The sequence below is a fragment of the Myotis myotis genome, unplaced genomic scaffold, assembly GCF_014108235.1.
Source record: "Myotis myotis isolate mMyoMyo1 unplaced genomic scaffold, mMyoMyo1.p scaffold_m19_p_3, whole genome shotgun sequence".
Lineage (NCBI taxonomy): Eukaryota > Metazoa > Chordata > Mammalia > Chiroptera > Vespertilionidae > Myotis > Myotis myotis.
The window spans coordinates 61,304,981-61,320,345 of NW_023416335.1; the positions used below are offsets into that span (position 1 = coordinate 61,304,981).

The 15,365-nt window shown below is 40.3% G+C and overlaps 1 protein-coding gene and 1 long non-coding RNA gene across 4 annotated transcripts in view; one reads left to right on the forward strand and one right to left on the reverse strand.

Annotated features, from left to right (window-relative positions):
- Positions 1-7,483: 7,483 nt before the first annotated feature.
- On the reverse strand, positions 7,484-14,481 carry LOC118651120. Of its 3 annotated transcripts, none has more exons than XR_004966118.1 (3): positions 14,358-14,456; positions 12,842-13,077; positions 7,484-8,318 (listed from the first exon to the last, which is right to left on the reverse strand). It is a non-coding gene; the product is annotated as an uncharacterized LOC118651120 (long non-coding RNA). The 3 variants fall into 3 exon arrangements; XR_004966119.1 differs by lacking the exon at positions 14,358-14,456 and adding an exon at positions 13,229-13,553; XR_004966117.1 differs by having other exon boundaries at positions 7,485-8,318; positions 14,376-14,481.
- The window catches only part of DACH1 (dachshund family transcription factor 1), a 445,250-nt gene continuing 443,879 nt past the window's right edge, over positions 13,995-15,365 (forward strand). Inside the window, exon 1 of the mRNA XM_036299959.1 lies at positions 13,995-15,128. Coding sequence (XP_036155852.1) covers positions 14,266-15,128 — 863 coding nt within the window. The 5' untranslated portion in view covers positions 13,995-14,265. The remainder of the gene's footprint in view (positions 15,129-15,365) is intronic.

Genomic DNA, 15,365 nt, shown 5'->3' on the forward strand with positions numbered 1-15,365 from the left:
AGCATTGAGCATGGTTGCTGCTAGGCACAATGAATCCAGCTGTGTGGAATAAGCCAGACTGAGAAACTGAGGGAGATATCTTGAAAAATGTGTCTTCAGAGTTCAGAGATATCTGAGGAAATATTTGAATATCTGGTTGTAGTCATCTCTGAGACTCACTGGAGCCCTGACCTCCTATTAATGTGATGATGTGAGCTTATTCAACACCCTTTCTGGATAAACTAGCTTAAATGTAAAGCTCATAACTAAGAGTCATGAGTAATTAAGGGCACCGATCTGCATAGCTGTGGGAGAGTCTTTAACAATGCTCAGTCATCCAGAGGGATAGCAGATTGCTGCTTTAATCCTGGCTGGGGATTCACCAGACAGTTGTGTTAGGAAAACAGGGAGCAAATAAGTTGAGCATGTGAAAGATCGTCAGGTGGGAAAATAAGTGAGATCAGAAGGGAGTGTATTATATTGGAAAATAAAGAAGGCCCTGAAGTAAGCTGGGGAAGCAATTTCACCTCTCATGACTTAGTTACCTCTCTTTTTTTGTTTATAAAAATAATTGCCTGTCAAAAAAATAATAATTGCCTGTCTTTTTCATGTGTTATGAGGATTAAATGAGATAATCTATACATAGTATTTAACACAGTGCCTGGCATATATAGTAATTGCTGCCTAAATGTTGCTGTAGTTGAGATATGTACCAAGTGCTGTAGGGAAATAGATTCTTGGAGAAGGCATGTTTGCTGATAATGGGAGGCAAATTGAAATCAGATAGGTAAAAGGAGGCAGATATTCCTTTGTCTTATGCGTCCGTGCCCACTTGTTCATCCCCTAACTTGCAATACAGGTGATACTGGACTCTCCTACACACATTCCATACAGGCCGAAGTCATAGTCCAAAAAATGTAAATAGATAGCTTCAAGGATATATCTTAGGTACCATGCAAAGTCAATAAAGACCAAAAATGAAATCCAAAACACTGTTAAACAATTAACTTTTAGGTGTTTCTTTGCAAGGTGCTTAGCTATCAAAACATTAATACACATGTAATTGCATTATTACCGATGAAAACTTTCGTGTTTATAACAAATGTGATTTCAGCTTGTACTTTTGCAATGAGTGATGAAGCAACTTCCAGATGGAGAGGTTTAATTTGTGAGATTTTCCCCCGTCTATTCACATTGGCTTTAACTTTCATTTTAAATTACAGAGAGAATTCCCAAAATTTCAAATAGCCCCAAGAGACCTGGGGAAACAGCTAATCTCTTTCCATGAACATGCTAACAAAAGCAATTTCTTACTGAACTATATGTTACCCAGTGGGACTGATAATGAATCTGCATTATGGTAACCTTTATAAGAAGGGAAGATAAGAAGACCTTTTGGGGAGGTGTATTTATTAGGTGGTGAATGTCTCTCTCTCTGCTTGTGGATTTTTCTGTTCAGATCCACTTTTCACTAAACTATGCCAAGACCTTCTGTCTTTCTGCTTTCAGCAACGCCTCTGAATTTATAATACCCATTCTATTACATACCATAATGTCAGTAAATATCAAACACCAATGTGCTGTACAGCTTTCTCAGTGTTCAATTTCTATCATTTTTAAAGGGCACTTGCTTTTCATAGCTGATTGTGGGCTTTGTACTAATTTCCTTCTAGGATTCATAAGGAGTTCAAACTTGTGCTTATTTGTTTATAATTAGGAAATGGGGTGGGGGGGACTTGTATGTTGTCATCCAAATATAAAGCAGCAGCATTTACTGGGAGTCTCCTACAGAGGGCACCTTCACCTTATTGGAAACCCAACTGAAAGAGAAACTCAGTGGTTACCAGAGAAATAACTAATTCTTCAAGTCAGAAGCACTTGTTTTTGCTAACCAGTTTTCTTCTCTGTGGTATCTTTGTTACCTTATCTGTAATGGAAAAGAACTGGCACCCTCTTTATAATTATTCATAGATACAGGCCAGTAACACTACCTTATTATTATGTTCAGCTTGCTTGTGGGTGAGCTGGAGACAGCTGTTCATATTACCTAAGAGGCAACAGATCAATGAAAGGAAGGGAAGGACAAGTTTTGAGCTGCCTTTTTGCAACAATGTCTTTTATACAACAGAGGGTATTTTTAAAGCATTGTATTGGAAAACAAAGGCTGATAATAAAGTAAAATGTTTACAAAACAATCCTCTGCTGTGTTGTTATGATTAGTAAGTGCTTTTAGACTAAAATTACTTCAATGCAAACAAAAAGTAAATAGTTTTTTGTTGGTTTTTTTTTTTGGATACCAAAGATACCAGGAGTTATAGACTATAAATCTAAAGAAAGTAATTGCTATTTAGAAAATTCTGAAAATAGGCATGTGTGAGTGTGTGTGTGAGTGCAAAGTAATTCCTTGAAACTGTTTCTGTGTAATGAAACTAACAAAATATATTTTAGTGATTATATTATTAAAATAAGATACTAACTGTAAAAATGTAAATACATTTTCATAGAAAATATTCTTTTAAAATTATTCAGTGTTAAGTGCCATACACATCTAGAAGACTTTTAATACAGCATTACTTTGAATATCTGTTATATAATAGTTAATGATATTAACATAAATAAATCCAATATGTATACACATCATTTTGCATATTTACTTTTGGCTAGTCCTGATTTGGAGGCTTCTTTTGGGTATTCAGCAAGTAGTAGTTAAATTTACTACAATATTTTGGCTAAGAAAATGTATCAAGAAATTGATGATAATTATTCCTGAATATTAAGGTTAAAAACAATATTGAAGTCATGAGTTTCTCTCTACATTTGTGATATAAAATACTGCTTGTTTAGTTGCTGAATGTGCTCTTTAATACTTATATTATCAACAACTTATCAATTATACAATATCAATTCTGTTTTTTCATATTCTGTGCTTAAAAGTAATTAAACCTCGAATTGCTACTATTGACATGTAGCATTTGGGAACATTTTTGTTTTTCTTTAAGTTCAATTTGACATAGACTACAACTAAATGTCATTGCATTTTAGCTATTAAAATTACTTTGCTCATGTCTTTTTAAATAATGTTTTATTTATTTAAGTTCCTATTAGGACCAAAATGTTCAGACTATTGAAAATGTTAATTCTTTAGTAGTAATCATCATCAGTTTGTCAAACAAATCATTTACAGAAAAACATAACAAAGAACCTCCTGGACAGCTTGTACTTAAATCTGTGCACGTTATTATCATTGTACTTCAAGATCGGTTCCATTAGTTTCTGTGGGAAAAAGACCCATTTTCTTGTTCAGCTGAGTTGGTTGCCTTGTCATAGAAACGCCTAGAGTATGGCCCCTATCCACTTGCCCAGGCCTTCCCACCTCATTGTTGACATTTCCTGGAGTTCAGTGGTTTCTCCCACTTTGTTACATTCCAGAGCTCAAGGCACTTCTTTGAAGATACAAGACCATTCAAGTCTTCTCTACTTTGCAGCTTCACTCTAAAGGGAGAGTAAATGAAAAAGCCATGCAGTTCAGACAATTTAAATGGGGCAGCAGGAGGGCATGCTATTGCTCTGCTGGGAATAGCTGTGAGTGACCCCGAATCAACTCTTGGGGGAAAAACGTTGGCGTGGAGTGACCTTTCTTGAAATCAGGATGAAAACAGTAGGAGAAAGAGGTTGGATAGTCCCCTATGGAAAAGTAAACTGTGGCTGGGAAGAGACTACAGAAAAGGAACGTGTTGACACAGTCAACTGCGGGTTTAATTCCTGATTTTGCAAAGCACTTCAACAGGTGGCTTTAATTGGTAGATGCTGCCTTTTTTAACTAAAGAAAACAGGGTTAGTCACAAAAGTCAAGGAACTCCAGGGGTTTTTGCAGTTTGACTTTCTAACATCACATATCAGTTAAGAAATTCTAAAGATTTCAAAATCTTATTCTGAAATCACAGTATTTCCCCAACTCTTTTTCAGGATTCCCCACCCTCATCATGCTGCATTGTAGCACATGTGTGCATACACCTACATAGCCACTGAGAACATCAGTAGCTCTATTAGAACTTACAGAAATTCAATATATGTGTATATCATACAATGATATCACACTACATGATATCCACTGCACTATCATATAGTGGGAGAAACAGGCAGAAAACCATGAGTCCAGATCCAACTCTGCCAGTTTATTATTTGTTCAGTCCCCTTATATAAGAAATGAAAAAAAGGAAATATTTTCCTCTGCTTACTTCAAAAAGGTCTCCTTCATGGAGAGTTGGGGTTGGGGGTAAGGGGAATCAGTGAGGACTTGAGTCTACCTGGCTTAAGCCTCAACTCCTTGTGAGTATAAAAGGAAGTGCTCATATTTTGCTAACTGTCAGTTTCCTCTTTGCCAAGATCAGGGGTGAGTCTAATAGGCTGACTCGACAGTTCTATGCTGGGAATGTTTCTGAGATTGCCTCTGAGCTTTAATGAAAAGATCTGAGAACCACTGGTGGTATCAGGCCTGGTCATTGGATGGAGAAGTAGCAGGGGGAGAACTGCAATCCCAGGATGAGATGGTCTTCTAGGATCCCCTAGCACAATATTTCAATCATGTTATGGCAATAAGATGCAATTGAGATCATGTGTATGAAGGTTCGTTTAGGATGAATATCTTTTTCTTCTTTACATCATTAGCAACCAGTATACAATCAGTACACAAAAAGTAAGTGTGCTTTGTATAAGGGAGAATGTGAGTTACATGAAAGTGATGGTAGTATTAACATAGCAGCCGTACAAATTGTTGCACACACAATCCTGCATTTCCTCATCTGCTGTGACAGCACTTCAGAGTCTCACGTGTATTTTCAGTCTTGGTGAAGATGCCCCAGTGCTCCCCAGATGGAAACATTTTCTCTGTGTAGGTCCCAGATACAAGCCTTTGCAATAGATCTAACATTCTCTTTTCCAGCAATTTGAAATCCAGTTTATTAGCATCTGTGAATTTTTTGCCTCAAGAATTTTCCTAAATTAGCTGGATATTAAAGCAGAAATGAGCATATCTAAAATTTTGTTACTCTTCAATATCCTGGCCTGAATCAAGTCATATGTGGTTTGAGAATGAGCAGTTTACACGATTTGGGAACAAAGGAAATGGGTGGCATAAGATAGAGGCAGTTTTAATTATCCAGTTGACATTTATTGAGCACCCAGCAAGCGCAAAGCATTATAGTAGCTGTTTGAAAGGAATAGAAATGACTTGAGACCACCTGAAGAGAAACATATCAACAAGTGTGAAAGCATAAGATAATTGCCTTGCCCATTGGAATGCATGGTGACAGTTATTAGGACACACAAGGATTAATCAGCGAAGATTCCTGGATGTGCTGAATCTTGAGCCAATCATTCAATTATAAATACTGACTTACACAGGAAAGAGTCATTTTCTTTAGAGCCTTCCCTAACTACACAAGTATGGATAGGCTGGACTTCTGAATGAACCCAACTCTTGTTTAAAAACTAAAATAACTTTAGGATATATGAGGAAAGTATGTGCCTGAGGTTGGCAAGTGTGCAATCTTCTTCCCTCCTCCCCCTCCAATGCCATTATACTCAGAGAGTCTATACTTTATGTTAAACAAGAGTAAAGGCCTGTGAAGAATTCATAGGTAGCGATTCCTTACATATAATGCCCTGTCAGTATCTCACAGTCTCCTCCTGAAAACTGGTGGAGTGAGGGGTTGAATGGGAAAATCTATTCAAGTAAAAAATTCACAAATTACAACCTGGCAGGGACATTATTAGTAGAGGGTTGCATTGCTATTAGTCCCGGTCATTTTTAAAAGTTAATTTCTAAGTTTAAAATGGGCAAGTATATCCTCAAAGCAGTTGTGTGCATCTTTTTCCATTGTATTGTTTAAAGAAGGCACTTTGGTTACAAGATTCAACCTTTGCTAAAACATAAAGCTGAGACAATCACAACAAAACACCTCCCCCTTAAAACTAACACTTCAGAGCCTGTGAAATCAAAAGAAAAATTCTTTCTCTCCTCCCTAGTCCCACAGCCCCTCAGGATTTTAAATGGTAATGACCAGTTCATTTGAGAAAATGGCATTTTAGTGCTTCCCTTCACAAGCTCTTAAGGCGGATAAGGTATCTTTTTCCCAGTGATGTGCACCTCCTTTTGTTTTCTGGCATTACTGGAACTGACCTGGCATGGATCACTGGGTGAACAGGCGATCTTAAACACTTCTCATATAAATTACTGGTTCCTTTCCAAGTGCAATTGCTCACAGAGTAATACACCATTTTACAACTCTGATAGCAAAGTCTCTTCGTTCTATCGGCTCCTCCCCCATCCCCACCCCCACCCCCAAGAAATGAACAGACAAAAAGGGATGGAGATGTGAACCTCAGAAATGTACATTCTGGTTTAACCTTGAATATATACACAGTGTGCAATTTGGGATCCTTCAATTCTCACCTCAAACCTTCTTTTCCTGCTTTAAAAGCCATCAGCAAAAAATAAAAATGTCACACTCTACATATGTGGACACTATAAAAAGCAAAGCAGTAATAAATATGGAAGTCTACTAAAGTGTCTTTTCAAAATTTTCCAGAAAACAATGCTTACATTTTATGATCCACATTTGTTGGGTAGAAATGACACATCTTGCTTCCATGCAAATGAGGCTTACCATTAATTGAACACTCCAAGAATCACCAGATGCTAATGATGGTCACATTTTCCAAGCCATTGTCTTTTTTTCCCATGAACTCTAAAGACAAGGTATGTTTTTCCTGACAGTTGACTCAGATCAGAGCTTGCAGTATTGTATTTCAGGTTGTGGCTCTGTAAAACCCTGTAACTTTCTTTGAAGTTAAACAGTGTCAATCTGTTTCCATGTCTGAATAACTCTTAGAAGAGCCTGCCTGACCCAAGTCAACTCTTTGAAACATACTATTTCCCCATAATTGATGTTCCAAATGAATGTCCTTTCATAATAAAATGTGCTGGAAAACAAAACAGCTTTGCATCCCGCACAAGTTGCATCATAATTAAATTTTATTTTATCCCATCGAGGCATGCTAAATGTTGAGCAAAATATAATTTTAAGTAATTTGTTTGTATTCTTATCTGTAGGAGTTGGAAATTAACAGCGTTGCTAGTTTGCGTTTACTGTTAAGCCTGGAGAGCAGAGAGATTGCTTTGCAAACATTACAGTTATTATGTCTGCAGTTGGTACTCTTTGTATAAATTATTGATCAGCCAGCTTATTTTTCTTTCTGCTTAATGGATATTATAGCATAGCCGTTTACAACGCTATAGTTAAGGTTGTGTCAGCACTTCCATTATAATAAACCCTCTGTTACAGGGGGTTTATAACTTGTTGTAAAAATTTGCTCTGGGCTGAAACTTGACATACAAGATCTCAGGCTGGAAGGTGGCAATTGTTCTTCTTTCAACTTTTTAAAAAATCTTTTTGTTCTGAAGGGTAATAAACAAATAAACAGTATTCTCTTTTAACAATCCTGAACTATCTGACTTCAAATAGAACAATTTTGTAGGCTATTTATTACACAATGACCTCTTCTTTTATTTAATAAAGCAAAGAGAAAGGGCCAAGATAAGTTAAAACAACAACAACAAAAAGCAGACAGTGAATCAATAGAAACTTTTATAGTCAGGTTTAGTACATTTCTTCTAACATTACAAATTATACAATACTTTGTTTTAATATTAAACATGCATTCACACTACACAAGACTTCTTCCCACCCCCATCCCCAACTGTGTATCTGTTAGGTAGTCCATGTCTTAATACTGACCTTCTTTAGAATAAAATGAGTTTTATGTTATTAAAAGAGAGAGGAGTAAGAGAATTAGGAAATGCTACGAATGCCAAGATGCAATTAAAGATAGAATATTTATTAAAAACTAGGGATTTAAATATCTGGCTGACTTTTTAACCTTACTTCAACCCAGTATGTCATTCCTCTCACAATGGCCTGATTTAAGAGATGGAGGGAATTAATCTCAATTTATATTATTCTAGTTGCTGCTTCCTTCTACAATCCAAGTCTAAAATGATCTCACTGTGTTTGTTTTGTTATCGAATATTTGGCTGTGCAACACAATACCAACCCACAGATGGAATTAGGACACTTACACAGGAAGTAAGTACTGATGGGCAAGTATAACTGAATTATCATAAGGAGTTCACCTCTTCTCATGGAAATAATGCAGTTTGGAGACAGAAAAACAATTCCATGATGATTCTTTTTTCTTTGTAACTCTTTTTTCTCTACCCTCTGGGTAGAGAGATTTCTTAAAATGTGCTTCATAACCAGCCACATGTCACCTTCATTCTGAACCAGGAGAAAAGTGGGTGAGAAAAGAAGGTTAGGGAGGGAGCAACAGTGGTGCCAAAAACAAGCCATTTTGCTTTAGATAAGCGGTTCTCAACCTGTGGGTCGCGACCCCTTTGGCGGTCGAATGACCCTTTCACAGGGGTCACCTAAGACCATCCTGCATATCAGATATTTACATTACGATTCATAACAGTAGCAACATTACAGTTATGAAGTAACAACGAAAAAAAATTTATGGTTGGGTCACAACATGAGGAACTGTATTTAAAGGGCCAGAAGGTTGAGAACCACTGCTTTAGATCATTGCTATAGGCATTCAGTATACATATAGATAGTCCATGCATTCTCAAACTGCAAAACAAGTCCATGTTATTTGTAACCATTTTCACCACTTCTTTGTTAAGAATGGGGTTCTGTAACATAAAGTTTGAGTACTGCAGGTTAGAGTATGTTCCCCTTGAGCTCCCCACCTTCTGTCCTTTGGGTAATTTATCACCAAGCTCTCTGCGCCTGATTAGAGAATGTAGCAGTGAGATAAAAGTCATACTCCTTGTTCTGGAAAAGAGGCAGGCAATTGGAAAAAAGAGGGAGACTGTGGAAGTGAGAGTCACTGAGAGACAGAAGTTGGAACCCTAAGTGGAGAGGCAGAATGGAAAAGTGCAAAAGTAGAGAAGTCTTTACTTAAGGCAGCCTGGGCTGAGCTGATTGGTGAGGCCGTGTGTCTGAGTTAAAAAGGCTTGAGAGAGTTACTTGGCATAATTTCTCCGTCTTCAATGATTTACTACTGAAGTGCAAACATCAATTTTGGACTCTCTCCTGAGAAACGTTTAACAAAGTCAGTGAACTACTGGTACCCTGATATCTTTCTAAATTTGCCAAACTTAGATAGCTCTTTAATAAACCTCTGCCTGAAGTTTATCTCAATCTTTTTCTTCTTCTCCTTCTTCTTCTTCTTCTTCTTCTTCTTCTTCTTCTTCTTCTTCTTCTTCTTCTTCTTCTTCTTCTTCTTCTTCTTCTTCTTCTTCTTCTTCTATTAAGGACACAGGTCCATCAGTAAATATGCAGATGTTAAAATAACCTTCCTCTTTACTTCTTTCTCCGTTGTGATATATCTTAGAATTGTTCAGAAGTGCACTCGATTGTTAAAGCTATTTGTGCCGGGTGTGCTAATGCACTCTTTGATTGAGTGAATTAGCAGTCATAACAATCTGGCAGTCTGGCCATAGAAGTGTGCTCAAATTGATTTGTGTTATGGCTGGACTGGAAAATCTAGTGTTAGTTGTTTTTTGCCCTGGGGCATTGTTCGTACGAAACTCCACTTTTCATTTAATTTTCCAATACATTTTGAAAGATGGAAATGCTTGTGATCAACATTTGATCCACTTGCATTATTTAAAAAAAATTCTGAAAGTAATTTCAGATTCCAAAAAACCTTGCTTTCAATTAGAGTAAACATAATTAGAGTGACGTCGTGCTCAGAATGGTAAGTCTGCCTTTGAATCTATTAAGCATGTTATCTCCTTGTCCTGTCACTAAAAGGGATTCAGTAGATATCTGAAGTATACATCTGTATTTTTCTGTGCATGCTTCTAATTGAACTTGGCAAAAAATTAAAAGGATAAAATTGTAATGACCCTTTTCTTGTTGCCCTATCTGCATATGCTCAAATTGTTTTTGTATCGTTTAGTGATGCTATAAAAAAAGAGGATACTCAAAGCTTTCAGGAAATTTTGAGATATGCAAGAAACACATTCAAATATGTATTGCCAGTTAATCATTTTAGGTTTAGATTCTAGGAAATATGCATTTTTCAATCTTTTTCTTTCAAATAACTATATCAGTTGCTATATTGAAATTCTGAAGGTTTAAAGACATGAATTATCTTGGCTTTGTCAATATTTGTATCTTTCTGACAATCTTCTGCTTTGCAGTCATTTACCAGAATTATAATGCAGCATGAATAAACCTAAAAAATGACTATTGATTACAGAGAAAGCTTTGTGAAATCATTTAGTCAGTTTCCCTACTTGAGAAATCATTGAATAAAATAGGTCAATATGTAAGGATGAAATGGATGTAATACAATGCCATGCCCCCTTGAGTTATAAAAAGGTCAAAAATAAATCCCCATGGAATTCATGATTTTATACTCATAAAATAAAATGATACTTACCAAATCCCAACTACAAGTCCACCTTTCTACATATTTATTCTTCTTTTTTTAAAACCACAGGTTTTGAAAGTATATGTTTATGTTTCCCTGTTTCAATAGAAGCATTTCCTTGTCTCTGCCCCTTTTAACCAAATAGGATGCCCTCATCTTCCGACTCAAGTGCCTCTTGTCATCCCAGGTATTCACGGGGACTTTAGCGGCAACAGCTACTCTGTATTTTCTTACTGTCTCCTGCAACCTTACAGCTTTTCTCAAAACTGCATTTCGTACTGCACTGAACTCTGCATCCCGGGCCGATTTTTGTTAATAGATGGTGAGACCTGAGACCACTCTATTAGTTCCCATTCATAGGGATCTTGTGGGGGGCAGGGGAGGAGGAAGGAGAAAGAGGAGAGGAGGGGCCAGAAGGGGGCAGAGGGAGGGAAGAAAATACCTTCCCTGAACTGGTACAAGCTCAGCTTCAAAGGATATCCTAGGAAAGAAATTAAAGACTTCTTAATTAGTGCAGCAATTAAGCTTTCTTGGTAGCATTTTAATCAGCAGAGGCCCTATCAAAGGACAAACAGAACGATTTGCAGGTCTTTGAATTTTAAACAGTCTTATTGATTTCAGCACAATACGTCTTCACAAAACACAGGGAGAATTTTCTAATATCAGTTACAGTACTTTGAGTTTTGCTTATGCAAATTGAGTGCAGGTTGGAAGAGATGAGAAGGAGGGAGAGGACCTGAAACAACCAAAGACGTAAAACAATAAATAAACAAGACAGAAGCTTTGAAAACTAAAAATGCAATGGAAAGAGGGAGAGTTTGAAATTTCCGTGAAGCTGACTTATCTGTTAAATACTGTTTGCCTTAATCATTGATAACATTTCTAAAAGAAAAAAAAAAATCTGAAAAAATGTCAAGGCTTTTCTTTCCTATATATTTTAATTTGCATTATAGGCTTTTTCTGATCCTATTGTTTGATCTGAGGAGTGAGTGATAGTTCCTAGAAACAGTTTAGAGAGCAGAGGTAGGGGGGAGAAAGGAGGAAGCCCCCATTCAGGTGGGGGCAAATGCCCAAAGCCCTGCTTCTGAATAGAGCACGTGCTGGGAGGCACAGGTTTCCCTGCAGAAAATGTGGAGTTTGCTTCCAAGCAGAGTGGGATTATGGTTCGGTCAGCTATCATTACTTCCCATCTGTGGCTTCTGAATGTGGCAGCTATTGGGTGAGTGACGGTTTAAGGAAACGTGAGAAATGAGAATGGTAAGGGCAGATGCGGGGCACTTAATTACCATTTATTTTCCATTTGCAGATCTAGAATCTAAAATGAAGAAACTGTGGTTTAGCGTTTTTAAGACTATGCCAAAGTTTATTACAGTTGTGCATGCGATTCCAAAATAAAATTAGTTTTGGGGGGCTTAATATCTTCTTTCTCTCCTTCATCCATTAACATAGTAATTTGGCATATTTTAAAGGTAATATTTTCTAAAACATGTGTAGACACCTAAAGAGGTGTTTTGATGTATGTGCTGTATATCAAATCTTTATTTTTAAATAAGAACAGATGTGAAACACAGAAAATTAAGATAAGTGATTCTGAATATGTTAAAATACATTGGCCAAGTAACTATATATTGACTAATAATTTATTAAGATGATTAGGCCAAAAAACTGTGTACACTTTAGCTATATTTGTAGAATTGTATCTATTTTTTGGCAACAATCAATTTTCTGAATTCTTCTGACCCAGGAAAGCCTCCTGATATAATTGCTACACCCCAAAAAGTTTAGCATAAACTTAGACAAATCAGTTAACAGTGTAATATTTCTCTAGCTATTCCCACCTTTTGACACTAAACTTCAAAAAGCTTAAAGAATTGAAATTATAAAAGAAATGTGATCATTTCAATGCCAAAATGGCAGAAACTTCATTATAAAATTTCTCAATACTGTGAAACTGGTGCTAATAGTTTATGTTTCAAATCTGTCCAAAGCTATAGCATTGTTTTTATCTTGTGAAGTTAGTGAACATGTGTAGACAGGTTTAGAGCCCAATTATTTAAGGTTCCTAGAAATATACACAGAGAAGACTGACCTACACTCAAATCATATGCTGGTCAGAAGCCCTTGAATAAACACCTTCATGCAACAAGTTAGAAAAGGAAGAAAAGGAGGGGGCACAGCAAGGAACAAGAGCCAGCCTAATGTTTTTAAGATAGCTACCCTCTCTGTCTCACAAGTCAGGCAGTAAGCTTTGTTTCTGTTCTTTTCCTTATTTAGAAAACACATTTGCACTGACAAACTGAATAGGACCTTCCCAAAGGGGAATATAATAAGTATCCACATAACATTAGCAACTGACCTTGGGTCTGAAAGGATGTAAAGACAGTTGATAACTGTGCAAGGCAGGTGAATTAATTATAGAGTTTTAGGTAAGAAAAATCGGCGTTTTCTTCTTTTTTACTTTCTAAATCTTAAAAGGTGCCTGAAGTCTCCACATTCTCTAGGCACAAGAAGCATGCTGACCTCCTCTTGGGGCAAAAGTGAAGTTATTCTGAGCGATCCACATCAGGGCAAGCATTTCTTTCCTTCCACAATCTATTAGGAAATAAGGAATTGAACACAGAGCACCCCATTATTCTCAAGCGATTCCACTGACTTTTCCCCCACAACTTGAAAACTGTCCTCGAATTTTCACTATCTTTATCCAAGTAAATAATTTAATAGATACAATATACGCTTTGCTTACATGTGAATTTTTCTCAAAATAACTTCTTAATAATCATAAAGCGAGGGCGTGTGCTTTCTTTTACATCTCATTAAAAAGAAAAAAACAAACAAATAGTAGAGATGTATCCTAAATCCTTGAAGGACAGATTGAAGCGCTCCGGCTCCTCTTTAAGTTGGCAGGCGGTGGCTTCGTAGGTTTTGGAAAAAAAAACAATACGAGTCATCGCGGACGAAATGGAATAGGAGACGTACAATCTAACGGTAGTGGAAGAGAAGTAGATGATCTCTCCTTTTCCTATCGCCACTTCAGTATCTCTGGCTTTTCCTCTCTGTGCCTCCCTAGTTTCTTTCCTTACCCCCCTTTCCCCATACCGCCCCCCCACACACACACACACCCGCCCCTTCCCTCCTCCTTCCCTCGCTCACTCGTCCCCCCTCCCGCCCCCCCTTCTCGCGCTCGCGGAGTCTCTGCTCCGAGTTCCTGGTTGGATAATTTGGGTTAATACTAGTGAGTGAGGTTTTTGCGGCTTCAAAGGGTATTTCAAGTTTCCGGAGCTCCTCCCCTCTGCACCGTGTGACAACAACAACTCGTCCAGCCGGCAGCCTGCACTTTTCAGCTCATTTTCTCTCTGTCATTCCCCTCTCAATCTTTGATCAATGTACTTGCCAGGGAGAACCCAAGTCCTCAAACCTCCTCCTTTTCACCTTCATCTTTAACTTTGTGCTAGAGCGGGACCCACACAACAACAGCCGACCCTCCCCGCCCGCCCCCGCCCCCCCTCAAACCAACCCCCGCTCCCAGCCCCCGGAGAGGACTCGCATTTCGACTTGCGGGACACTTTTGTGCGTTTCTCTCCAGAGCGCCTCTCGCGCTCACCCCTCCTGCGCTCGCTCTTTCTTCCCCTCACCTCCTTCTCTCCCTTTGCTCCTCGTTCTCTCCCGGAGTTGTTGTCGCTGCCCTAGTTCCTTCTCTCCCTTCTCCCCCTCGCCCTCCCTGGGGTGTGTGGCAACTTTCCCCCTCGCTTCTCCGCCTCCCGGTTCCCCTTCTATGTGACCATGGCAGTGCCGGCGGCTTTGATCCCTCCAACCCAGCTGGTCCCCCCTCAGCCCCCGATCTCCACGTCTGCGTCCTCCTCCGGCACCACCACCTCCACCTCCTCGGCAACCTCGTCTCCGGCTCCGTCCATCGGGCCCCCGGCGTCCTCCGGGCCAACTCTGTTCCGGCCGGAGTCCATCGCTTCGGCGGCGGCGGCGGCGGCGGCGGCGGCGGCGGCGGCGGCGGCCACAGTCCCCTCCACCGGCGGCGGCGGCAGCGGAGGCGGCGGCGGCAGCGCTGGCAACGGAGGCGGCGGAGGCGGCGGCGGCGGCGGCGGCGGCGGCAACTGCAACCCCAGCCTGGCGACCGCGAGCGGCGGCGGCATCAGCGCTGGCGGCGGCGGCGCCTCCAGCACCCCCATCACCGCGAGCACCGGCGGCGGCGGCGGCGGCGGCAGCAGCAGCAGCAGTAGCAGCAGTAGCAGCAGCAGCAGCAGCAGCAGCAGCAGCAGTAGCAGCAGCAGCTGCGGCCCCCTCCCTGGGAAACCCGTGTACTCGACCCCGTCCCCAGTGGAAAACACCCCCCAGAATAATGAGTGCAAAATGGTGGATCTGAGGGGGGCAAAAGTGGCTTCGTTCACGGTGGAGGGCTGCGAGCTGATCTGCCTGCCCCAGGCGTTCGACCTGTTCCTGAAGCACTTGGTGGGGGGCTTGCACACGGTCTACACCAAGCTGAAGCGGCTGGAGATCACGCCGGTGGTGTGCAATGTGGAGCAGGTCCGCATCCTGAGGGGACTGGGAGCCATCCAGCCCGGAGTGAACCGCTGCAAACTCATCTCCAGGAAGGACTTCGAGACCCTCTACAATGACTGCACCAACGCCAGGTAAAGGGGGGCGGGGGAGCCTCCGCCACCCGGGGTCCCTTCCCACCCTCCTCCTTACCCTGCCCCAGCTCCTTTCCAGATGCCGCTCGCCCCGCGCGCCCTCGAGCCGCGCGCCCCGGGGAGTGCGGCCCTCCGTGCCCTGTCCTCGGGGCTGACCGGCCGCTCCCGACCCTCAGAGAAGTTGCCACCTCGCCCAGCCCAGATCTCGTTCTTCCCGCCCGGTCCGCCCCTTGTTCG